At 38.4% G+C, this 27,291-nt stretch overlaps 1 protein-coding gene across 1 annotated transcript in view; it reads right to left on the bottom strand.

Annotated features, from left to right (window-relative positions):
• TMPRSS11A (transmembrane serine protease 11A) overlaps positions 1-24,059 on the bottom strand; it is a 63,734-nt gene extending 39,675 nt beyond the window's left edge. Inside the window, exons 1-2 of the mRNA XM_033214545.1 lie at positions 23,430-24,059; positions 1,428-1,549 (exon numbers count right to left, since the gene is read on the bottom strand). Of these exons, the coding sequence (XP_033070436.1) occupies positions 1,428-1,549; positions 23,430-23,440 (133 nt within the window). The 5' untranslated portion in view covers positions 23,441-24,059. The remainder of the gene's footprint in view (positions 1-1,427; positions 1,550-23,429) is intronic.
• Between the last annotated feature and the right edge of the window lie 3,232 nt (positions 24,060-27,291).

The following is a 27,291-nucleotide window of genomic DNA, read 5'->3' as shown; positions in this document are numbered from 1 at the left end:
AGCTTGAACATTTCATTGCTACATTGCTCCTTGCTGAGTTGAAATGTGTACCACCATACGCTCTGGTGGAAGTAGAGATAAGTGAACGTCCTTGTGAATTTTGATTTGTAACAAGACAGTCATGCACACTAAGAAAAACTTGAAAAGAGAGTGTAAAGAGGAGCTGTCTTGAGATTGAAGATGAGACTAGTGTGCAACAGGGATAAATCTATTAGGAAATGTAAGAAAGGAAAGTAGTTGGGACTCCTAAGGAATTTGGTAGTCTGAGGTGTAAGGCCCGGAGAGGGTAAGAAAGCTACAGAGTTAAAGATAGAGAATGGAAAAAACACAAGACAACCTAAATCCTTGAGAAGCCTGGCTCAGGGAAGAGGCAGTGGGTTTCTAGATTACAAATTAAGGAAAGAAACAGGGATATGAGGAAGGCATATGTCTTAAGTGGGAAATCTCTGGACCTTGTAATATTTTTTTGGACTTCCTGATTACTTATCCATATGAGTCATACTGTTATCAGACCTTACTCTCATTGGGCTTTTATGCAACCAAATAAACAGACCTGAGAATCTTTTGCCAATGGTATAAACTACAGCTGGGGTTGTCATATAAGACCTAGGACTATGATCTTAAGCCCTTCAAGGCTCCAAATAGAGTATTTGTTCCCCCATTTAGTCTGTGGAAGGTGATGACAGATAAGACCATTAAAGTGAGCAGCCTGAGTTATTTATCACATACATTCATGTGAGAGTGACATTGTAGAGATTTGTCAAAAAATATAAATGGCTTGTGTTCTCAGAAAGAGACTCAATATAAAAAGAGGATCTTGAAGTGCATTATTTGTATAATTATAAATATATTTATTGATAAAAATATACTCCCCAAATATTGTTTTGGAAAGAGTAAATTTTTTTCTCTAAAAATAAATGATAATATTGTGTCATACTATACGTTTTCAATCATTTTAAAATTCCTTATTTTATTAGACAAGTGCTTTTCTTTTGCCTTAGAAATGTTGGACAGAAAATGATAGTTCATGAGTAAAAGAGCCAATTTTAATAACTAATTTATCATAGCTTTTCATTTTAATGTATAATAAGTGATGAGTTATTTATTATAATTACTAGTAAGTTTCAGACAATTACAATTTTTGATCTTTTTGTGTAGATTCTCACAAATCTAGACTGAGAGTTCTAAGGAAATTAGAAATCTGTCTACTTTGTTTAAGCTGTATCCTGAGCATCCAGAAAAGTAATCACATATAATAAGCATTTAGTACTTGCTTATTGATGAAATGACTGAAACAATTAAACATACTCTGTGAAAATTTGCAGGCAAATGTGCAATTTTTTAGATGAAATTACATTTACATATATGTAAATGAAGCTTTGCTGAAAAATAAAATCAAATAGAGTGAAATCCTTAATTTTACTTACCAAATACTAGGAAGTGAACCAGGAGACCTATGGTCACTGCCACCACTGTCAGGGACAACACAATGAGAACGGCAATCATCCATGGCTTCAGATACCTTCTTTGGGTGCCAAATCCTACTGTCCTGCAAAAAGGAAGGGCCCACTGGTTACTCTCAGATAGTAATGCTGCAGGTTTTCGGCTCTCCTTAGACAAGTTCAAGCTGCTCTAGCCTGCCTTTCCCTGCAAAAAGTTGTTGGTCCTTAGCCGGGCGAGGTGGCGGCGCCTGTAGTCCCAGCTACTCGGGAGGCTGAGGCAGCAGAATGGCGTGAACCCGGGAGGCGGAGCTTGCAGTGAGCTGAGATCTGGCCAGTGCACTCCAGCTTGGGTGACAGAGCAAGACTCCGTCTCAAAAAAAAAAAAAAAAAAAGTTGTTGGTCTTTAATTTTGTTCAACATCATCTTAGCCTGAGAAGATGTGTTAAAAAAAAAAAAAATCAGGATCTAGGAATCCTAATGTTGCTCCTGGTTTCTATTCTAGAGGCATTTGGTGGCCTCTTTGTGGCAGTCAGGAATGGTTTCTCTTAGCAGCATGGTGCAAGGTGGCACATATGCTTGAAGAGGGACCATTCCACCTTTCTCCAGCACTTTATTATCTCTTTTATCTATCTATCACTTTAGAGTTTACGAAGTGATTTTAAATCTATTATCTCATTTATTTTTATCTTTTATCTTTTATTTTTAACTATCATGAAAATGTTCAGACATAAAAAATTACTAAGAATGGTATAACTGAACATACATATTTTTATATATATATATATATATATATATAATGTTATTACATCAATTGTTAACACTTTTGCCATATTTGGCTCATTTATTTTTTTCTGCTGCTATATTTTAATGTGAAATAAGACATCATGTCTTTTTACCAAATCATTATTATAAACAATTAGGATATGTCCAACATAACCATGATACTATTTTTTTTGTTTTGTTTTGTTTTGTTTTTGTTGTTTGTTTGTTTGTTTTTGAGGCAGAGTCTCGCTCTGTCGCCCGGACTGGAGTGCAGTGGCGGGATCTCAGCTCACTGCAAGCTCTGCCTCCTGAGTTTGCGCCATTCTCCTGCCTCAGCCTCCCAAGTAGCTGGGACTACAGGCGCCCGCCACCTCGCCCGGCTAGTTTTTGTATTTTTTAGTAGAGACGGGGTTTCACCGTGTTAGCCAGGATGGTCTCGGTCTCCTGACCTCGTGATCCGCCTGTCTCGGACTCCCAAAGTGCTGGGATTACAGGCTTGAGCCACCGCGCCCGGCCAACCATGATACTATTAACACTCCTAAACAATTAATAATATTTCTGCCATATCATCTAATACCCAGTCCATCTTCAAATTCCCTCCATGGTTTCATTATAATTACAAATGGTCTGTAAAAGCCGGGACATCATTGAGGACCGTGTAGTGCACTTGGTTGTTATGCCTTTTTAATCTCTTTTAATCTAAAAGAGTCCTGCTTCTTTTTGAGTTTTTAAAGACATTGACCATTGAAGAGATCAAGCTAATCATCCTTTAGAACATCTTACTTTCTGGACTTGTCTGAATGCTTTCCTGTGGTATTATTTAACTTGTTCTTCTATATCCCTCATTTCCTATAAATTGGATTACCTTTAGATTTTCTTTAGATCTGAAGTCTCGATTAGATTTTGGTTAAATTCATTTGGCAAGAATACTTCAAAGGTGATGCTGTGTATTTTATATTGCATCACACCAGGAATAAACATTTTCCACAATTTTGGAGGAAAAAATAACTCTTTGCTGTTCTTCTGGCACCTATGATCAGCAACAATGCTTATCACATTAAATCAAATATTAGTTTGCATGTATGTTCACTTCCAGATAGCTTCTCAATGGGCTGCATTAGTCTTGTTCATCTTTTTACCACTAAGACCCAATAAGGCACGTAGTACAGAGTAGGAATCATATAAATCTGTGAGTGTCAGGCAGGAATGATACTAACATTATACAGGAAATAACAGAGGATGAGAGGGAGGATATCTGTTTAAGGGGCCAGGTCGACTAATTCCCGTGCTTGTTCTCTAAAACTTGCTATCATAGTGAATTTTACGTACCCATTTTATCGGAATTTATCTCTTTATGTGTATATATTGATAGCCTAAATTTTTTTTTGGAAAGAGAGGATATTTTTCATAGTTTCTTCACAGGATCGGTTGATTTATAAAAAGTTTTTCTTTTGACTACAAACCAGTTTGTTTTGTTTTGTTTTTTTGAGACAGAGTCTCGCTCTGTCACCCAGGCTGGAGTGCAGTGGCGCGATTCGGCTCACTGCAAGCTCCGCCTCCCGTGTTTACGCCATTCTCCCGCCTCAGTCTCCGGAGTAGCTGGTACTACAGGTTCCCGCCACCACGCCCTGCTAATTTTTTGTATTTTTAGTAGAGACGAGGTTTCATCGTGTTAGCCAGGATGGTCTCCATCTCCTGACCTCGTGATCCGCCCACCTCAGCCTCCCAAAGTGCTGATATTACAGGCGTGAGCCACCGCGCCCAGCCTTATGAAACTTTATTTTATATATAAATGCCAGGATAAAAGGTAAAACTGTTTGGACCTAAAATAGTTAAGAAGATAATAGTTTTGGCATAAGTAATAAAATTATTCAAGAATCCTAGTGGAATGTGAGAGACCTGAATGCTATTGAGTAAATATTGACCATGTGTGCACTGACTGATTAAAAATAATCTAGAGAACTGGCTGTGGAAAGGCAGCAGGTACTCTGATAGACACGAGTTAACATGCTCGAATAGAACAACAAACAGAAGTCTCACGGGATGTGACATTATTTAACATCTTAAATGGCTTAAAACATACATTCATAAGTGAAGGAGAGCTTAAAGACTGTTTAGTGTGATTGAATTGCTTTCCAAATGAGGAAAATGAAGTCCGGTGATGATTAAGTAATTTCTCCCGTATAATAGAGCTACTAGTTATCTCAAACTCAGGTCTTCTAACTTATAGGACACAAATTTATTCTCAGTGCCTCTCGATTGATTTCATTCAAATTATTGAATAAATTTATCATTTATGTATTAATCTATTCATTTAGTCATACATGTTCAATTTGTTCAACCCTTCATTTTCTCATAGAAGCTTATCAATACACCTTCAAGTCATTTGAAAAGAAAAAGACCAAAGGAGAAAAGTTAAAACTCAAGGAAATTTATAAGCTTTCAATCCATTTTCCAATTAGAGCACAGTTCCTCTGAGTAAAAAAAAATGGAGAAAGTAGATGAAAGAATCACATTTCCCACCACCAAGACACACATAAAGTCACACTGATGGGAACTGAACTGTGGGATCAGAGCTCAAGAGTGGTTCAATACCCATTGACATACTGATCAAGTGTCATGGAAGTCATATCTTCAGATCCCACAGAAGGAGCTGTGAGCATCTGAGGGAAAATGGTGACCAACAGACTAGAGTGATAAGTTGTTAAAGAGTGTTTCTCCTTTTGAGGAAACATTTAGATAATATAGCAGATGTGCACTGCCAGATTACAAAAGCTGCAGAAGCCATAGGATAAAGCTGCAGCTACTAAATCCTATTTGCCCACTTTTATCAATATAAACAAGGAATACATAAAAACAAAAATGTATCACCACTGGGCGTGGTGGCTCACGCTTGTAATCCCGGTACTTTGGGAGGCTGAGGTGGGCAGGTCACTTAAGGTCAGGAGTTCAAGACTCTCCTGACCAACATGGTGAAACCTCATCTCTAGTAAAAATACAAAAATTAGCTGGGTGTGGTGGTGTATACCTGTAATTCCAGCTACTCGGGAGGCTGAGGCACCAGAATTGCTTGAACCCAGGAGGCAGAGGTTGCAGTGAGCCGAGATGGTGCCACTGCACTCCAGCCTGGGTGACAGAGCGAGACTCCATCTCAAAAAAAAAGTGTCATCACCTTCCCATTCTGGAGAGGTCATATTAGTCATTTTTGGAATATTACTTCAGATTTGAAAAGAAATACACTTGGTAAAGGCTTTTGGAATCTAACTTTTTGAAATTAAAGATGCACCATTTTGCTCCTGCTTTTTTTATGCTTTGCTTGTGTTAATAAAACAAACACAGGTGTATTAATTTTCTATTGCTTTGTAACGAATTACCACAAATTTAGCAGATCAAAGCAACACCTATTTATTAGCTCACAGCTCTGTATGTGGCATGGATGGGCTTTCTGCTCAGAATCTCACATGGATGAAATCAAGGTGTTGATTGGGGCTTTCTCATCTGAAATTTGTGATCCTCCTCCAAGCCAATTTAGGTATTAGGCAGAACTCAGTTCCTTGAAGCTGAACCGAGGTCTCTGTTCTCTTGCTGGCTGTGAGTCAGAGGCCTCTTTCAGCTCCCAGATGCCATCCATTACTTGTCACTTGGCCATCTCCATCTTCAAAGCCAGCAGTGGAGAATCTCCCTCACAACAAATCTCTCTCACACTTTGAATCTCTCTATTGGGAAAGTCCGAGCTCTTTAAAAATGTCATTCGATTAGGGTAGGCCCATCAAGGATAGTCTCCCATCTTCAAGCCAATTGATTTATTGGGACCTTTATTATATCTGCAAAATGTCCTCATAGCAGCACCCAGATTAGTGTTTGACTGAATAATTGGTACCAGTACCAATATTTTGGTACCAATTAGTGTTTGACTGAATAATTGGTACCGGTACCAATAATATTGGTACACTCTCTGGTATGTACACCGGAGGGTGGGAATCTTGGGGGCTTTCTTAGAATTCTGCATGCCATAACTGAAAATACTATGACTTTCAGGAAAATGAACAGAAACCTATAGCCTTCAGAGAAAGCAAGTGAGATTTAAATATTCTTTCATTTTTGTAGGGGTGGTGAGGGAGAACTATTTGATGACAAGGGAATTTTATGGTAAGCCTAGAATTAAAAATAACTAAAGGATATTTTACTGAGGTAGTAATTTTGGAAATAAAAAGTAAACTCTTAAAAATTAAAATGGGAAGAAAGCTAAAAGTAATCCCTGATTATGACTATTTGACACTCTGAAGCCTTTGGTGATGTTATGGTGACCAAGAAGGAGCCCGTGGTGAGGCGGAAGAGCCTTGGTGGGCCAAGGCAAAGGTAGGCATCACCTTTGGAGGTTCACCTGGCCAAACAAGAGATGGGGCAGACCCTTGTGGGACAGACAGCCCAAATGGATGTGAGTCCCCAGAGTACAGATGATCCTTATTCACAGTAACACATTATCCTTACTCAGAGTAGCACAACTTATAATTTCCATGAAATCCAATTAGACCAAATCCATTAGGCCTTCATTCAGTTTGATTATTTGGGATTTAGAAGGATGCAGTCATGCCAGTTTTTTCTAAAGATGCTGTCAATAAAAACAGGGTGATAATTTGAATAATTTCATGACTTTGCTTTCTGCAATCTTGCGGATGGAAAGACACATTCATTGGAGAATATACAAAGCAGTATGGATTGTTAATGATCAGAGCTGGGAATTGCAGTTTCTCAGCAACAAAGTTCTACGCTGGCAACTTCTGTGTATGTGAGTTCAAAGATAACTTGAGTCAAGACAAAGACATTGTAAACCCTTTACTTCACAAGGGTCTTACTTTTCCTAGAAAAGCCTTTCCCTGAAGGCAGCCACTTAGGCAACTCCAGGATCAACCACATGCCTTTATCATTTTATCTCTAAGCTCCAAGTCTCTTCTTTTGGGGAGATTTGTTTGTTTGTTTGTTTTTGTTTTTTGTTTTTTGCTTTCTTGTAGATATATTAATAGTGTGTAAATGTAGATGCATGTGACTATTACACAAATGCCAATTTACAGATAGGATATTTTTCCATAAATCTTCATGAAGAAGTCCAAAATAGACTATCTGATTTTAAAAGGGATTATTGGTCAGATTTCCAGGCCAAACTACAAGTCTACTTAACTCCCAATGTAACCGAACAAAGGTTCTAAGGTACTAAATTCTGTGGAGCCATTTCACCCAGAAAGCTTTGCTTCCCTTTTCCTAGCCTAGGACCTATTTCTGAAAGAAAGTACTTATAGAAGCAAAGTGATAACTCTACTTTTACTAAAGGAAATTCTGGTTCTTTCTGAGGGACTGAACTTAGTCATTTGCTACAAGGAAAGCAACCTTTTCTGGTGACTTAATATACTCTGATATGTGGACATCTGTCTGGGTATTCTATGACTATTTTAGAATGACCATTTAGTACCCAAAATGATAGAATATAGAACTGCTATTTAGGAAGTGCTGACTTTGTAGAGATTGTTGATATATTTTATTCTCCAAACACTGTTGTCAGTAGAATAATTCGTCATCATTTTATAGGTGAATAACTTGCTCAATTCATGCAGCCAGTATGCAGAGTTAAAACCTACTGTGGCTGTTATGACTTAGAAGCCTGTTTTCTCTGTGATGTCAAATTGCCCTTGGGAAACACTTTTTTTCCTTCTTCGGAATAGGCTTCCTTTTTACCCAAATGAACAATTTGTGGAACTTCAAGTAGCATAAAAGGTAAGTGAAAGGTTTTATAAAGTGAGTGTAGAGGTGGTTTTACTGATAAGAAGCTCCACCAATCTTCATTGTGATTATGTTTCAAATTTGATTTTGCTTTCATATCTCCTCCCTTTCCACTGGCTTTAAATTCTCACATACTTTCACAAAGTTAGAATTCCTTTGCTCCCCATCCCCACAGAGGTTCCCATAATGGTGGCCAAAGTAATGTCACGGAAAAGAGGCCTGTGAGATAAATGTGTATGGAAAAATTAGTGACCATATTTGGAGTTGTTTGTAAACTTCAAAGTCTTTTACTTAATTTGACACTTTTTGCTATTCTTCTAAATATTCTCTATATGTTTTAATTCTTGATATGTTATGTGTACACATATCTTCTACCTCCTAAGTGTGCAAGATCTTGAAGATGGTGAATAAATTATACACAGCATTGGGGTATTTCTCAAATGGTGTTTCCAAGTAGTGGAGGGAAGAGAGATTTCACGTATTCAAATCGATTTGGAAAAAATGGTTTAAATCAGCAGCCCCAGCCTTTTTGGCACCAGGGACTGGTTTTGTGGAAGACAAGTTTTCCATGGATGGAGGTGGGGGGATGGTTTGGGAATGAAACTGTTCCACCTCAGATTATCAGACATTAGATTCTCATAAGAAGCGTGTAACCTGGGTCCCTTGCATACGCAGTTTACAATAGGGTTCATGCTTCTGTGAGAAGCTAATGCCTCTGCTCATCTAACAGGAGGCAGAGCGTGGGTGGTAATGCTCACTTGCCTACTGCTTACCTCCTGCTTAGTGCTGTGCTGCCTAGTTCTTAACAGGCCATGAACTGGTACAGATCTGCAGATCTGCAGCCCAGGACTTGGGGATCCCTGGTTTAAATAAAGTTAAATAGAATCCTCACTTATGCAAATCTTAGCACCTTTAATGGTTTCAAATGAGATTAAAGATGAGCAGCTTTTCTTAGTGTTTTTTAAATATATCTGAGAACTAATACAACTCCAGGGCCTAATACACCACCTAGCTCTTACAGACTTGAAAACTACTGGTTGAATTAGATTGGAATAAAAGTTTTCTAAATATACTTTTTAATCCCGTCTCTACTGGGATGGTGGTAAAAAAGTATTTCTTGGGGCCAGGCATGGTGGCTCATGCCTGTAATCCCAGCACCTTGAGAGGCCGAGGTGGGCGGATCATGTGAGGTCGGGAGTTCGAAACCAGCCTGACCAACATGGAGAAACCTCTTCTCTACTAAAAATACAAAATTAGCCAGCTGTGGTGGTGCATGCCTGTAATCCCAGCTACTGGGGAGGCTGACGCAGAAGAATTGCTTGGACCCAGGAGGCAGAGGTTGTGGTGAGCCAAGATCGCACCATTGCACTCCAGTCTGGGCAACAAGAGTGAAACTCTGTCTCGACCAAAAAAGGAAAAAAAAAAAAAGGGGGTTTCTTGGGATCCTTCTGCTGCACAGAACAGTTTTGAAAAGGTGGTTCTAGATATATTCTCATGGGATATCTCATGGTCAGATAGGTCAACAGAAGAGGAAGAAACAAAGAAAACATTTTCTATTCCTTCTGCCTCTAACTCCCAGATATGAGTAGGGGTGAGGTGCAGCAAAGAGGGAATTGCAACATTGAATAAAATACCACTGTGAATCTAGACCAAATGTAATTCTCTGTGGAAAATGATGAAGAGATTTAGGCTGAGCTGAGTTTGGGGAACTCAGGGAAGGAAAGTTAGGAGCCAAGAAAAGAAAATATGTCATTTCCTCACCTGCCTAGAAAAATGCCTTCATCCTGGTCCCAGGGACAGAAATTAAGCAAACTAACCAAAACAAAACAGAAAAAGGGAAAAATTAAAGCATAACCGAGGAGATCGAGGCTCAAGGTGATTGAGAACACCTTTCCTGGGTTCCCCATGGATGTATACTTCATCCCCGGGACAAGCACACAGATACTCACTGTTGATCACATCTGGCCTCTCGGGCTGGAGTTCCTACAGGTTCCTATTGCCCTGCCTTTCCTCTAGCGTCCATCCAACCCTAATCAGTGAAATTAATTTCAGTTTCTTATCCCTTCTAGATCTCCCTGCCCTCATTCAGTTAATGATCCCTCTCTAGCTGTATCCTGAACTATGACTGGCATTTAACTCCCTCTCACCTTGAGATATTAGCAAAATATGTAGTTTTGTCATCCTAGCTTATAGCTGCAGAGGCTTTCTTCAATAGCACTGAACTTAGACTTTGAATTAATGATAGAGCACAGTCACATATTAGTTTAAATTAATGTGACGTGAGTGAACTGACTTCTAATTGGGAGTGGTACAGCATTAACAATAAGAGCCAATATCTGGAGCCAGACTGCTTGAGTTCAAGTCCCAGTTGGCCACTTGCTAGCTTTGCAATGTGAGGCAAAGCCTTTGACCCTTTTGTGTCTTAGTTCTTCCATTTGTAAAATGCAAATAAAATTGATACCTATCTCATAGGATTTATATGAAGATTAAATGCATTAATACATATTAAATGTAACCTACATAGAGTAAATAATATATAAATGTGAGATGTTATCATTCTTTTTATTGTTATTATTATTACGTACTTGATAGAAATCAGCCATGCTGAGAAAATGAGCATTTTTGTGTGAGGATATATTTTGTATGTAATTTTGATGACAGTAGCATTTTGGATTTTAAGATCATCTTGGAGTTGTTCCATATGAGGGAGTTTAGTTAGGTAAGGTATCAGAAAGTACCAGAATATTTTTAATGCAACATTAACCAACAAAAAGTGTACTCCAGTGTGGCCTAGAATGACATAATAAAAGGAAGATGCTATTTAATTTGTACACTATTAAAAATTGATTAAAGGTTGAGCCACAAAGTAAAACTTATTACAGAATGTTCTACTTTTCTAGAAAAGGTATGTAATGCTTAACATTATGCAGTGTGTGTGTGCGTGTGTGTTTATGTATGTACATGTGTGTATGCACACTTAGCTTTAACATGTTTTGGCACTAGGTACAGAATCACCTACAAAAGTTTGTAAGGTATATATCAGGTTGGCGGTTAAGGATCATGTTGAAATGATATGCCTGTGTGCAAAAGGAATTGTTTGTATTCAAATGCCTGTGTCAGGGTCCTGTACAATGTAAATATGACTTAACAAACTACTTCTATGAATTTACCAGCCATTACAATATTTATGATTTCTTCTTTGTCCTTTCTTTTGTCTGTCTCAGGATCCATTCAACTGTCCATCTATCCATCCATCCATCCATCCACTTATCCACCCATTTTTGTTTCCCACAACGTTTTAGTGGGCCTCTACTATATTTTAGATGTCATGTTTGGCTTAGGGAGGCAGGGATGAATAAAACATGGTTTCTCTACCCTCATGCAATTCATGGTACAATATTTAGTACTTTAGTCTCAAGCTCTGCTATGACATTGAAAATAATGAAGCATTGTAAACTTATTTTCTGTAAATATTTAAAATAATACAAATAACAAATTTCCATTACATTAACAAAAAAAAGGAGAGTTTAAGATTTTTAAAAAAGAGACCTTCTATAGGCATCTTGGTATTGCAGATATGAAACTGCCTTTTAAGGTCAATAGACTTTGGTGTCAGTCCTTGCTTATGACTCTAACATGTATCTTGAGTTTATAAAACCTCTCTGAATTTCAGTTTTCTCCCCTGTAAATTGATGATAATAAATACTATCTAGAGATGTAAAGCCATGAAATGAGTAAATGAAGGACTCTAGCATAAGTCCTACTCTGGGTCAGGAGTTGTCATATAGGTGATCTCATGTAATTGTTGCTACAGCTTGATGTGGTAGGCTTTATTATTACCATTTTACTAATGAGGAAATGGGTTCAGAGAGGAAAAACAACAGAAGTGGCAGAGATAAGGTAAGGGAAGGACTTATTTGTCTCACTTCAAAGTTATCTGTTCTGTTTGTAACCAGATCACCTTGATAATGTTGTAAAAAAGCCTTTAATAGTGTATATTCAGGTCTTGCTTATATTACTTTCATATCTCCAGTGGATCAATTTCTTGTCATTGCCAGAGATATTTCAGAAACATATCTATGAATCTGTTGGGAATAGGAAGATATGGATAGCTTCAGTTTAATGTCCAGTAACTCTATGATCTGAGGCAACTTTTTCCCCCTATAAAATAGGGCAGGCATAGGGACTAACTCACATAAAGATTGTAAGGAATAAATGAGATAATGTGCACAAAATGATTCAAATTTAGTAAGTGTATAATAAATGGTAGCTGTCGATGTGTTACAAATGAATCATCACCCACTGTGGAATCATATGCTTATCTGATCATAAATTCTTACAAACTAGGCTTCCAACTACTGTATACACATTTCTGTCATCCTCTCTCTTTATCTATCAAATATTATTCCTTATATGACAGTGATACAGTTTGGCTGTGTCCTTACCCATATCTTATCTTGAATTGTACCTCCTACAATTCCCACCTGCTGTGTCATGGGAGAGACCCAATGGGAGGTAATTGAATCATGGGTGTGGCTCTTTCCTATGCAATTCTCATGATAGTGAATAAGTCTCATGAGATCTGATGGTTTTATAAGGGGGAATTTCCCTGCACAAGCTCTTTCATCTTCTGCCATGATTTGAGGCCTCCCCAGCCACAAGGAACTATGAGTTCATTAGACCTCTTTCTTTCGTAAATTGCCCAGTCTTGGGTATGTCTTTATCAGCACTGTGAAAATGGACTAATACAGTAAATTGGTACCAACAGAATGGGGTGCCACTGAAAAGACACCTGAATATGTGGAAGCAACTTTGAAACTGGGTAATAGGCAGAGGTTGGAACAGTTTGGAGGGCTCAGAAGAAGACAGGAAAATTTTGGAAAGTTTGGAGCTCCCTAGAGAGTTGTTAAATGGCTTTGAACAAAAACCTGATAGTGATCTAGACAATGAAATCCAGGCTGAGATGGTCTCAGATGGAGATAAGGAACTTGTTGGGAACCAGAGCAAAGGTGACCCTTGTTATGTTTTAGCAAAGAGGCTGGTGGCATTTTGCCCTACCCTAGAGATTTGTGGAACTTTGAACTTGGGAGAGATGATTTAGGGTATCTGACGAAAGAAATTTCTAAGCAGCAAAGCATTCAAAAGGTGACTTGGGTGCTATTAAGGCATTCAGTTTTATAAGGAAGACAGAACATAAAAGTTCAGATAATTTGCATCCTGACAATGTGATGAAACAGAAAATCCCATTTTATGAGGAGAAATTCAAGCTGGCTGCAGACATTTTCATAAGTAATGAGGAAACGAATGTTAATCACCAAAACATGGGGAAAATGTCTCCAGGGCATGTCAGAGGTCTTCAAGACAGCCCCTCCCATCACAGGCCTGGAGACCTAGGAGGAAAAATAGTTTCATGGACAGGTCCAGGGTCGCTTTGCTGTGTGCACTCTAGGGACTTGTTGCTCTGTGTCCCAGTTGCTCTAGCTGTGACTAAAAGAGGCCAAGCTACAGCTTGGGTCGTGGCTTCAGAAGGTGCAAGTCCCAAGCCTTGGCAGCTTCCATGTGGGGTTGAGCCTGCAGGTACACAGATGTCAAGAATTGAGGTTTGGCAACCTCCACCTAGATTTCAGAGGATGTATGAAAATGCCTGGAAGTCCAGGAAGAAGTTTGGTGCAGGAGTGGGGCACTCATGGAGAACCTCTGCTAGGGAAGTGCAGAAGGGAACTATTGAGTCAAAGCCTCCTCACAGAGTCCCTACTGGAGTGCTGCCTAATGGAGCTGTAAGAGGAGGACCACTGTCCTCCAGACCCCAGAATGGTAGATTCACTGACAGCTTTCACCATGTACCTGGAAAAGCCACAGACACTCAACACCAGCCCATGAAAGCAGCCAGGAGGGAGACTGTACCCTGCAAAGCCATAGGGTTGGAGCTGCCCAAGGCCATGGGAACCCACCTTTTGCATCAGTGTGACCTGCATTTGAGACATGGAACCAAAGGAGATCATTTTGGAGCTTTAAGATTTGACTGCTCGGCTGGATTTCAGACTTGTATGGGGCGTTTAGCCCCTTTATTTTGGCCAATTTCTCTGATTTGAAATGGTTCTATTTGTCCAGTGCCTGTCCCTCTGTTGTGTCTAGGAAGTTACTAACTTGCTTTTGATTTTACAGGCTCATAGGTGGAAGGGACTTGCCTTGTTTCAGATGAGACTGTGGACTTTTGAGTTAATGCTGAAATCAGTTAAGACTTTGGAGGACTGATGAAAGGCATGGTTGGTTTTAAAATGTGAGGACATGAGATTTGGGTGGGGCCAGGGGCAAAATGATATGGTTTGGCTGTGTCCCCATCCAAATCTCATCTTGAATTGTAGCTCTCATAATTCCCACGTGTCATGGGAGGGACCTGATGGGAGGTAATTGAATCATGAGGACAGATCTTTCCCATGCTATTCTTGTGATAATGAATAAGTCTCACAAAATCTGATGGTTTTATAAGGAGGAGTTTCCCTGCAAAAGCGCTTTTCCTTTGTCTTGCCACTGTATAAGAAAGACAATCATGCCTTTCACCTTCTGCCATGATTGCGAGGCCTCCCCAGCCACATGGAACTGTGAGTCCATTAAATCTCTCTCTTTTGTAAATTGCCCAGTCTCAGATATGTCTTTATCAGCAGCATGAAAATGGACTAATACAGGCAGACATTTGGAAAAGAAACTAAACAAATCAAGAAAAGGTTGCTACAAATCAGCTTTTACATCTGAATGATAAGCACATTATTTCAATTCATTAACTATAGACAGAACCTTATGGATTGACTAGTATTGTGAATATTTTACTCAAATTCTAGAAAACCTAGCAAATAACCTTCTTAACATCAACCCTGGTGAAGAATTTTTGGTGAAGTCTCCAAAAGCAATTGCAACAAAACAAAAATTGGTAAGTGAGACCTAATTAAACTAAAGAGTATCTGCACAGCAAAAGAAACTATCAACAGAGTAAACAGACAATCTACAGAATCAGAGAAAATATTCAAAAACCATGCATCTGACAAAGGTCTAATACCTAGAATCTATGAAAAACTTAAATCAACAAGCAAAAAACAAATAACCCCATTAAAAATGAGCAAAAGATAAGAATAGACACTTCTTAAAAGAAGACATGCAAGTGGCCAACAAACATGAAAAAATGCTCAACCTTACTAATCATCAGAGAAATACTCTCTCACACCTGTTAGAATGGCTACTATTACAGAGCCAAAAAACTGTAGTTGCTGGTAGGGCTGCAGAGAAAGGGGAATTTTTATACACTTTTAGTGGGAATGTAAACTGGTTCAGCCACAATGGAAAGCAGTTTGGAGATTTCTCAAAGAACTTAGGACAGAGCTATTTAACACAGCAATCCCATTACTAGGTATATACCCAAAGAAAAACAAATCATTATACCTAAAAGACATGTGCACTTATATGTTATTGCTGTGCTATTCACAATAGCAAGACATGCAATCAACCTAGGTGTCCATCAATAGTGGATTTTGGTTTTTTAAAATGTCACAAAGATACTCCTCAAGAAGAGCAACTCCAAGACACATAATTGTCAGATTCACCAAAGTTGAAATGAAGGAAAAACTGTTAAGGGCAGCCAGAGAGAAAGGTTAGGCTACCCACAAAGGGAAGCCCATCAGACTAACAGCAGATCTCTCGGCAGAAACTCTACAAGCCAGAAGAGAGTGGGGGCCAATATTCAACATTCTTAAAGAAAAGAATTTTAAACCCAGAATTTCATATCCAGCCAAACTAAGTTTCATAAGTGAAGGAGAAATAAAATCCTTTACAGATAAGCAAATGCTTAGAGATTTTGTCACCACCAGCTCTGCCTTACAAGAGACCCTGAAGGAAGCACTAAACATGGAAAGAAACAACCAGTACCAGCGATTGCAAAAACATGCCAAAATGTAAAGACCATCGAGGCTAGGAAGAAACTGCATCAACTAACGAGCAAAATAACCAGTTAATATCATAATGACAGGATCAAGTTCACACATAACAATATTAACCTTAAATGTAAATAGACTAAATGGTCCAATTAAAAGACACAGACTGGAAAACTGGATAAAGAGTCAAGATCCATCAGTTTCCTGTATTCAGGAGACCCATCTCACATTCAGAGACACACATAGGCTCAAAATAAAGGCATGGAGGAAGATCTACCAAGCAAATGGAGAACAAAAAAAAGCAGGGATTGCAATCCTAGTCTCTGATAAAACAGACTTTAAACCATCAAAGATCAAAAGAGACAAAGAAGGCCATTCCATAATGGTAAAGGGATCAATTCAACAGGAAGAGCTAACTATCCTAAATGTATATGCACCCAATACAGGAGCACCCAGATTCATAAAGCAAGTCCTTAGAGACTTACAAAGAGACTTAGACTCCCATACAATAATAATGGGAGACTTCAACACCACACTGTCAACATTAGACAGATCAATGAGACAGAAAGTTAACAAGGATATCCAGGAATTGAACTCAACTCTGCACCAAGCAGATCTAATAGACATCTACAGAACTCTCCACCCCAAATCAACAGAATATACCTTCTTCTCAGCACCACATCACATTTATTCCAAAATTGACCACATAATTGGAAGTAAAGCACTCCTCAGCAAATATACAAGAACTGAAATTATAACAAACTGTCTCTCAGACCACAGTGCAATCAAACTAGAACTCAGGATTCAGAAACCCAATCAAAACCACTTAACTACATGGAAACTGAACAACCTGCTCCTGAATAACTACTGAGTACATAATGAAATGAAGGCAGAAATAAAGATGTTCTTGGAAACCAATGAGAACAAAGATACAACATACCAGAATCTCTGGGACACATTTAAAGCAGTATGTAGAGGGAAATTTATAGCACTAAATGTCCACAAGAGAAAGCTGGAAAGATCTAAAATTGACACTCTAATATCACAGTTAAAAGAACTAGAGAAGCAAGAGCAAACGCATTCAAAAGCTAGCAGAAGGCAAGAAATAACTAAGATCAGAGCAGAACTGAAGGAGATAGAGACACCAAATACCCTCCAAAAAAATCAATGAATCCAGGAGTTGGTTTTTTGAAAAGACCAACAAAACTGATCGACCGCTAGCAAGACCAATAAAGAAGAAAAGAGAGAAGAATCAAATAAAAGCAATAAAAAATGATGAAGGGGATATCACCACCGATCCCACAGAAACACAAACTACCATCAGAGAATACTAAAAACACCTCTATGCAAATAAACTAGAAACCCTAGAATAAATGGATAAATTCCTCGACACATACACCCTCCCAAGACTAATCCAGGAAGAAGTTCAATCTCGGAATAGACCAATAACAGGCTCTGAAATTGAGGCAATAATTAATAGCCTACCAACCAAAAAAACTCCAGGACCAGGTGGATTCACAGTCAAATTCTACCAGATGTACAAGGAGGAGCTGGCACCATTCCTTCTGAAACTATTCCAATCAATAGAAAAAGAGGGAATCCTCTCTAACTCATTTTATGAGGCCAGCATCATCCTGATACCAAAGCCTGGCAGAGACACCGCAAAAAAAGAGAATTTTAGACCAATATCCCTGACGAACATGGATGCAAAAATCCTCAATAAAATATTGGCAAACCGAATCCAGCAGCACATCAAAAAGCTGATCCACCATCATCAAGTGGGCTTCATCCCTTGGATGCAAGGCTGGTTTAGCATACGCAAATCAGTAAACGTAATCCAGCATATAGACAGGACCAGAGACAAAAACCACATGATTATCTCAATAGATGCAGAAAAGGCCTTTGACAAAATTCAACAGCCCTGCATGCTAAAAACTCTCAATAAATTCAGTACTGATGGAACGTATCTCAAAATACTATGAGCTATTTATGACAAACCCACAGCCAATATCATACTGAATGGGCAAAAACTTCAAGCATTCCCTTTGAAAACTGACACAAGACAGGGATGCCCTCTCTCACCACTCCTATTCAACATAGTGTTGGAAGTTCTGGCTAGGGCAATCAGGCAGGAGAAAGAAATAAGGGGTATTCAATTAGGAAAAGAAGAAGTCAAATTGTCCCTGTTTGCAGATGACATGAGTGTATACTTAGAAAGCCCCATCATCTCAGCCCAAAATCTCCTTAAACTGATAAGCAACTTCAGCAAAGTCTCAGGATATAAAATCAATGTGCAAAAATCATAAGCATTCTTATACATCAGTAACAGACAAACAGAGAGCCAAATCAGGTATGAACTTCCATTCACAATTGCTTCAAAGAGAATAAAATACCTAGGAATCCAACTTACAAGAGATGTGAAGGACCTCTTCAAGGAGAACTACAAACCACTGCTCAGTGAAATAAAAGAGGACACAAACAAATGGAAGAACATACCATGCTCATAGATAGGAAGAATCAATATCATGGAAATGGCCATACTGCACAAGTTAATTTATAGATTCAATGCCATCCCCATCAAGCTACCAATGAGTTTCTTCACAGAATTGGAAAAAAACTACTTGAAAGTTCATATGGAACCCAAAAAAAGCCCACATTGCCAAGACAATCCTAAACCAAAAGAACAAAGCTAGAAGCATCATGCTACCTGACTTCAAACTATACTACAAGGCTACAGTAACCAAAGCAGCATCGTACTGGTACCAAAACAGATATATAGACCAATGGAACAGAACAGAGTCCTCTGAAATAATACCACACATCTACAGCCATCTGTTCTTTGACAAACCTGAGAAAAACAAGAAACAGAGAAAGGATTCCCTATTTAATAAATGGTGCTGGGAAAACTGGCTAGCCCTAAGTAGAAAGCTGAAACTGGATCCTTTCCTTACTCCTTATATGAAAATTAATTCAAGATGGATTAGAGACTTAAATGTTAGACCTAATACCATAAAAACCCTAGAAGAAAACCTAGGTAATACCATTCAGGACATAGGCATGGACAAGGACTTTATGTCTAACACACCAAAAGCAATGGCAACAAAAGCCAAAATTGACAAATGGGATCTAATTAAACTAAAGAGCTTCTGCACAGCAAAAGAAACTACCATTAGAATGAACAGGCAACCTACAGAATGGGAGAAAATTTTTGCAATCTACTCATCTGACAAAGGGCTAATATCCAGAACCTACAAAGAACTCAAACAAATTTACAAGAAAAGAACAAACAACCACTTCAAAAAGTGGGCAAGGGATATGAACAGACATTTCTCAAAAGAAGACATCCATACAGCCAACAGACACATGAAAAAATGCTCGTCATCACTGGCCATCAGAGAAATGCAAATCAAAACCACAATGAGATACCATCTCACACCAGTTAGAATGGCAATCACTAAAAAGTCAGGAAACAACAGGTGCTGGAGAGGTTGTGGAGAAATAGGAACACTTTTTCACTGTTGGTGGGACTGTAAACTAGTTCAACCATTATGGAAAACAGTATGGCAATTCCTCAAGGATCTAGAACTAGAAATACCATATGACCCAGCCATCCCATTACTGGGTATATACCCAAAGGATTATAAATCATGCTGCTATAAAGACACATGAACACGTATGTTTATTGCGGCACTATTCACAATAGCAAAGACTTGGAATCAACCCAAATGTCCATCAATGACAGACTGGATTAAGAAAATGTGGCACATATACACCATAGAATACTATGCAGCCATAAAAAAAGGGTGAGTTTATGTCCTTTGTAGGGACATGGATGAAGCTGGAAACCATCATTCTCAGTAAACTATCACAAGGACAGAAAACCAAACACCGCATGTTCTCACTCATAGGTGGGAACTGAACAATGAGATCACTTGGACTTCGGAAGGGGAACGTCACACACCGGGGCCTATTATGGGGAGGGGGTAAGGGGGAGGGATTGCATTGGGAGTTATACCTGATGTAAATGATGAGTTGATGGGTGCTGACGAGTTGGTGGATGCAGCACACCAACATGGCACAAGTATACATATGTAACAAACCTGCATGTTATGCACATGTACCCTAGAACTTAAAGTATAATAATAAAAAAATTTTTTTTTACATGTCATACGTATAAACCATGGAATACTATGCAGCTGTAAAAAATGAAGTCATGTCCTTTCAGCAACATAGATGAAGTTGGAGGCCATAATCCTAAGCAAACTAATGCAGGAACTGAAAACCAAATAAGACATGTTCTCACTTATAAGTGGGGGATAAACATTGAGCACACATAGACATAAACATGGGAATAATGGACACTGCAGACTACTAGAGAGAGAAGGTTGGGAGGAGGGCATAGGTGGAAAATCTACCTGTTGGGTGCTATGCCCCCTTGCAATATATCTGTGTAACAAACCTGCAGATGTATCCACTATAGCTAAAATAAAAGTTGATATTAAAATTAAATTAAATTAAAAAACAGTTATTCTTCTCTTAGAAATTACTAAAAAGAAAGAAAGACAGTTAAGTTACCCTATTAGATAAACTCAGGCTCTGACTCTATTGTTCAGGTTGAAATTCCAGCTCCTCCACTTATTAGCTTGTGATATTGGGCTACTTTCTTCACCTATAAAATGGAGATAATATTACCTAAATCATAGGATTGCTGAGAGAATTAAATTCACCAACATAATGTAATATGTATATTATAGTTTGAATGCTTATTTATAGTAAGCACTATGAGTTTGCTGAAAACTAGCCTAAAAAGTAATATTTAATTGGTAATTTATAACAAGTTTAGTATCTAGTAACTAACATGGAGAGTTTGCTATTTTTAATTCTGAAGGTATAAATTTAGAATATATTAGGAAATTCTCGTGACAAATTAAAAGTTGATTAAAGCAATCATCTGAAGTGAAATTAAAATATAAAACATGAAAGCTTACAAAGGACCTGCCCAGGACTGTCTTTTTCTCTAAATGTGATGAGGAAGAGAAGAATTCTGATTTTTTGCATTTATTAAACAATACTGAAAATAAAGAGCTATGGGAAAAGAGAGATGCCAGACTTCCGGGAACAGGATAAGAATCTCACCTGAAGAAGTCATTTGGTATTTTATCTTTTGTAAGAAAGATAATTGAGGTACTTAAGTGAGTGAATCATTCAATTAACAAAAGTGTAGGAAAAAGTAGGTGTATGGGTATTCCTAAAGGAAAATTCAAACAGAGATTTACACCAAAACAGAAAGAATCCCTGCAATACAGAAAAGAGAGTAACAGAACCCATAGAGAAGAGATCCAAGGTTCATGATAGCAGAAAGAGCAAGCATACGAATCGAATATATTTGACAAGGCTTCCACATTGTGTTTCTTGTTAATGGAGAAGTAAGAATGGCAAGCATGACTGTAGAACATATTGTAGAATGACTGTAGGTGAGACATAGGGTATTGTAGTAATTATTAACCATCTGCTTTGCCTCAATCCTTAAGCCTACCTGTTTGTCTGATGTGACATCTCCTGCAAATCTTCCAAATCCTAAATTAATGTTGCATGAATTTGGCTTAAAGAAACCATAACCATTCAATGTTTCCCACCATTTCCTTTCTTTTTCTTTTCTTTCTTTCTTTTCTTTTTTTTCTTGAGACAGAGTCTTGTTCTGTTGCCCAGGCTAGAGTGTAGTGGCATGATCTTGGCTCACTGCAACCTCCGACTTCCGGGTTCAAGGGATTTTCTTGCCTCACCCTCCCAAGTAGCTGAGCCTACAAGTGCATGCGCCACCATGCCAAGCTAATTGTTGTATTTTTAGGAGAGATGGGGTTTCACTATGTTGGCCAGGCTGGTCTCTAACTTCTAGCCTTAAGTGATTTGCCTGCTTCAGCCTCCCAAAGTGCTGGGATTACAGGCATGAGCCACCACACCCAGCCTGTTTCCTTTCTTTACCAGCAGGTCTCACTGATGTCTGGAACAATGTCATTGACCACTGATTCTACCCTTGTAACTTACTTCCCTAAGCTGCAAACACTCCTATAAATATATTAATGTTCATAGAAAAGGACACTTTTTGTGCCCATGAGTTTCATATTTTAAAAGAATGATTTGGAGAATATGAAATATGAAAAACTGAAAATCCTCTTTTACAATATCATGATTCTATAAACATGGATATGCATTTTCACATTCAATATACTTCAATAATTTAATAGTAAAATATTAATTTTTAAAATATTTTTTAAACAGTAAAACATTAATGCTAGATATTTTACATCTGCTTACCCGTTCATTTGTTCAACAAATATTTGTGGAGTGCTGGTTATGTTTGAAGCACTGAAGACCCTTGCTGAGGGTCTCAGGAGACTTTTTGTCAATTACTATGTGGTTACTGAGGGACTGATGCAAACATGCATTTTATAAATGGGGAAGGAAGCCTAGTGAAGTTCACTAACTTAGTGACCAATCTCGTATCAAATTACCATCTCTGAAATTCACCAAGTGGAATCCTTGCCACCCAGACAGGCTGCAGTAGCTGATAAGGAAGACTGGACTCTAAGGAGTTGAAGAATCCAAGGAATTATAGCCATGATTCTGGCTTCTGACAGCCCTCTAGACCTGGAGACGTCCCCTAACTTCTGTTTCCCTCGAATTTCTTGCTTTAAAATGGGAGGTAACGATACTTGCGATACTTGTTCTACTTAGCCACAAGGCTGTCTTAGCTATTAAAGGAAATAACATACATAAAGATGTTTTGAAAATAGTTTAAATCTAAGCAATGGTGAAATATTATTATCATCATGGCTGTTTAAAATCACTATTTTAACTGTATATAAAGTTATGCCGAGGAATCTTATTTTTTCATATTCTTTGCACATGGCATACCCTATTTTGAAAAACAATATCCAAATAATTTATGTATTTTTCTTCAAAATGTAATAGGAAGAATTGTAAAGAATAGGCATGTTTTCTCAATATTGAGCTCATTTTCTCATTTTCCCACATAGAAGCCCTGGGTCTCCTACGATAGAGGCAGGTGTCTCTGCAGCTATTTACCTCTCAATCTGCATTAGTCCCACAAGGACCCACCAAAAGCACAAGTAAACACAGTGAAAGAGAAAATGCTATAGAAGCTAAATTTTGTCAATATTGCTGAAAGGAGGCTTGTTTTAAAACACATAAACACCCTCCTTCCACAGACACAAAAAATCAAAACCAATTAGGACACAAGGTAATATAGTTTTTCATTAGCCTTTTCTAAAATCTTAACTATTGAACTTGGCCACATGAAATAATGCCAACAATTTTTATGCAAAAACATTGATTTCACAGAGAGGAATTAATTAATCCAGGATGCTATAATAATTCCAGAAATTTTTAAAAATCCAATGCAGATTGAATCCACTAAAGACACCTCACTAGCAGTCATCTACACATCAGGAATGTGGCCACTGATAGTACAGCAAACAAGCCATCTATAAAACAGAACTGAACTTACCGATACATCATGTACAGGAGGAAGAATATGATCTTGCAGGTCTGCACCCACTGAACTCAACTTTCTAATCAACTATATGACATCTCTAGATGTATTAGAAGTCTACGGCTCAAAGAAATAAGGAAACAAATTACAAGGAGTTGAAATGAAACTAGTTAGACAAGTCTGAACAGAGAGATTTCAACCCATGGAATACCTTGAAGAAAGCCACAGACAGCATAGTCCCAACAAGAAAGCAATATTTTTTTTGGTATGGACTAATTTTGTTAAAGGAGGAGAAGCTGGTTACAAAGATTAGAATGAGAAATATCTTAGGAATGTACTAGAATTAAGAGTTTAAAAGAGATTATGGTAGGTATACAAGTATCTTAAAGAAGCTGTCACATAAAAGCTCTAGATAAAAACAAACAGATCTTCTTGAAATCTAAATACATAATAAAAATATAACTCAAGAAACATTCCATAAATTCATATTGAACAGCAGGTATCTCCGCATCTTACAGAAGTATAGTGAATTTACTAGTACATAATAATTTTTTTAAATGCCTACTTCTGAGAGTACAGGCAAATAAATTAACATAAAACTATATGTTTCCTCAAATGACTTAATGTGCTAAACATTGAGAGACATTTATCAGAATGAAGAAAAGAGAAGAAATAAGCATTTTCAATTAGACAAACAACATATGAATACATGACCTTAGTAAAAAAAAAAAAAAAAAAAAGAGACTAAAACCATGTTTGATCATGACCTAATCTTGGTCCCTTTCCTTCTCCCTCAGAAGCAACTAGTGTTTGGAGGAGTGGTGTTAATGCTTATAATGCATAAAAACCATTTATGCATTTTAATTTAAAAGTATCACATTGTACACATTATTGTGTAGCTTGGTTGTATTCGTTTAACACTGTGAAGATCATTCCATTTTGCAAAACACAGATCTCCCTTATTTTTTTTGCCAAGTGTATGAAGGACGAAAATATTTACTGTTTAGCCTTGATCATACACTTATAACCAAATGGTACCCATTTAAGGGGTAACACTGCCTTCAATAGAGGATTTCCACAGTCATTGCTTCTAGCACTTGAGGAAAGCACATTTGAAATCTTTCTACACAGTACAACAGAGTGCTTTAAGTGTATAGGCTCTCTAGGAGTGCCAAGGTCCAAATCTCAGAAGTTTCCAAGTCTGTAAAATAGGAATAATACTAATTATCATCTTTTGGGTTTTTTGTGAAACATATATGAGTTAATGCTGTGAATGTAAAATGTTTAAAATAGTGCCTCATACAATGGAAGCACGGCAGAAACACTGGCTATTATTATTAGGACTGTGCTTTGTTTGCATATGTTTTCTTAGCTAATATTTAATAGATAAAACCTTAATGAAGGTTATTCTATTGATACAAGGAACACACATAGGAACATTCTTTTCTTCCTTTTCCTTCCTTTCCCTCTTTTTCCTTCTTTTCTTCTGGCACAGTGCTTCACGGAATACTGAATAGGGCATGGACTTAGAATGGAATTCTGACTCTGTTAGTTAATTTGAACAGGTTACTTAAATCCTTTGAGAATCATTTTTCTCCTGTTTAGAATGGGTTAATACCATCTATATGCAAGACCTTTGTCAGTATTAAATTGCATAATGTATGTGAAATTGTCTAGCACAATGGCAATAAACAACAACTTCTATTGTGAGTGGTAGAAGTCCTCATAGACAGAGCTCTAACTTTGGAGAGAGATACATCTGCCTGCAAATCCTGGATTTACTCTGTAACTGCTGGTTGGCCATTTTGTGTCTTAACTTCCTTGTCCATAAATGGAATTAATAATAGCTTTCCAGACTATTGTAGGAATTATATGGAACAATATATGCAAAATGCCCCTCACACTATCTGGTACAAATAAGAAGGGAATCATGGACTATACTAAGGTAAAAGATGACTGCTCTGAATGCCAATGTGGCAGAACATAAGAATTTTGTTCAGAATCTCTCTGTGCAACCTAATGCAATCTGGCTTCTTAGCTTTTTGTGTATTTAATGGCAGGAGTGTAGAAGACTAAACGTCTGAATATCAGAATAAACTCCAGAATTGGCAGTGGGAGTTTAATAAGCTATCAGCCAACAGGAGGCAATATGACAGCAAACAAGAAACATAAAACTTTGAAATAGATCCAGAACCAAATTTCTGTCTTCTACTAATTATGGATTTGAGTAAACTACTTAACTTTCTGTACTTAATTTTTCTTCTCTATTAATAGTAATATATGTACAAATTAAATGAGACTAGCTCGATGGTATTATGCTGAATAAAACAATCCAGATTCAAAAAGTTACATATTGCATAATTCCATTCATATGACATTTCTATAAAAGGCAATACCGGAAAGACAAAAACAAATTAGAGATTGCCACAGTATGGTGATGGCAAAGAGGGGCTTCATGACAAGGAAATTTTGGGGGAGATGAAATTTTTCTATGTCTTCTGGTGTTGATTTTAAGACGATATGTGCTTGTCAGGGGTGGTTCCAAGATGGCTGAATAGGAACAGCTCCGGTCTACAGTTCCCAGTATGAGCGATGCAGAAGATGGGTGATTTCTGTATTTCCAACTGAGCTACAGGGTTCATCTCACTGGGGCTTGTCAGACAGTGGGTGCAGGACAGTAGGTGCAGCCCACCGAGCATGAGCTGAAGCAGGACGAGGCTTTGCCTCACCCAGGAAGTGCAAGTGATCAGGGAATTCCCTTTCCTAGCCAAGTAAAGCTGTGACAGAAAGCACCTGGAAAATCGGGTCACTCTCACCCTAATACTGCACTTTTCCAATGGTCTTAGCAAATGAAACACCAGGAGATTATATCCCGTGCCTGGTTCAGAGGGTCCCACGCCCACGGAACCTCACTCATTGCTAGCACAGCAGTCTGAGATTGAACAGCAAAACAGCAATGAGACTGGGGGAGGGGTGCCCACTATTGCTAAGGCTTGAGTAGGTAAACAAAGCTGCCTGGAAGCTCCACCCACCGCAACTCAAGGAGGTCTGCCTGCCTCTGTAGATTTCACCTCTGGGGGCAGGGCATAGCCAAACAAAAGGCAGCAGAAACCTCTGCAGACTTAAATGTCCCTGTCTGACAGCTTTGAAGAGAGTAGTGGTTCTCCCAGCATGGAGTTTGAGATCTGAGAATGGACAGACTGCCTCCTCAAGTGGGTCCCCAACCCCCGAGTAACCTAACTAGGAGGCACCCTCCAGTAGGCACAGACTGACACCTCACACAGCCAGGTACCCCTCTGAGATGAAACTTCCAGAGGAACGATCAGGCAGCAACACTGGCTGTTCAACAATATTCACTCTTCTGCAACCTCCGCTGCTGGTACCCAGGCAAACAGGGTCTGGAGTGGACCTCCAGCAAACTCCAACAGACCTGAAGCTGAGGGTCCTGACTGTTAGAAGGAAAACTAACAAACAGAAAGGACGTCCACACCAAAACCCCATCTGTATGTCACCATCATCAAAGACCAAAGGTAGATAAAACCACAAAGATGGGGAAAAAACAGAGCAGAAAAGCTGAAAATTCTGAAAATCAGAGTGCCTCTCCCCCTCCAAAGGAATGCAGCTCCTTGCCAGCAATGGAACAAAGCTGGACAGAGAATGACTTTGACGAGCTGAGAGAAGGCTTCAGCAGATCAAATTTCTCTGAGCTAAACGATGAAGTTTGAACCCATTGCAAAGAAGTTAAACAGTGAAAAGAGATTAGACGAATGGCTAACTAGAATAACCAGTGTAGAGAAGTCCTTAAATGACCTGATGGAGCTGAAAACCATGGCACGAGAACTATGTGATGAATGCACAAGCTTCAGTATCCGATTCA

Source organism: Trachypithecus francoisi, unplaced genomic scaffold, assembly GCF_009764315.1.
Source record: "Trachypithecus francoisi isolate TF-2019V2 unplaced genomic scaffold, Tfra_2.0 Lachesis_group1, whole genome shotgun sequence".
Classification (NCBI taxonomy): Eukaryota; Metazoa; Chordata; class Mammalia; order Primates; family Cercopithecidae; genus Trachypithecus; species Trachypithecus francoisi.
Note: the sequence above shows the minus strand (reverse complement) of the source record. Positions and strands in the feature narration are given on the sequence as shown.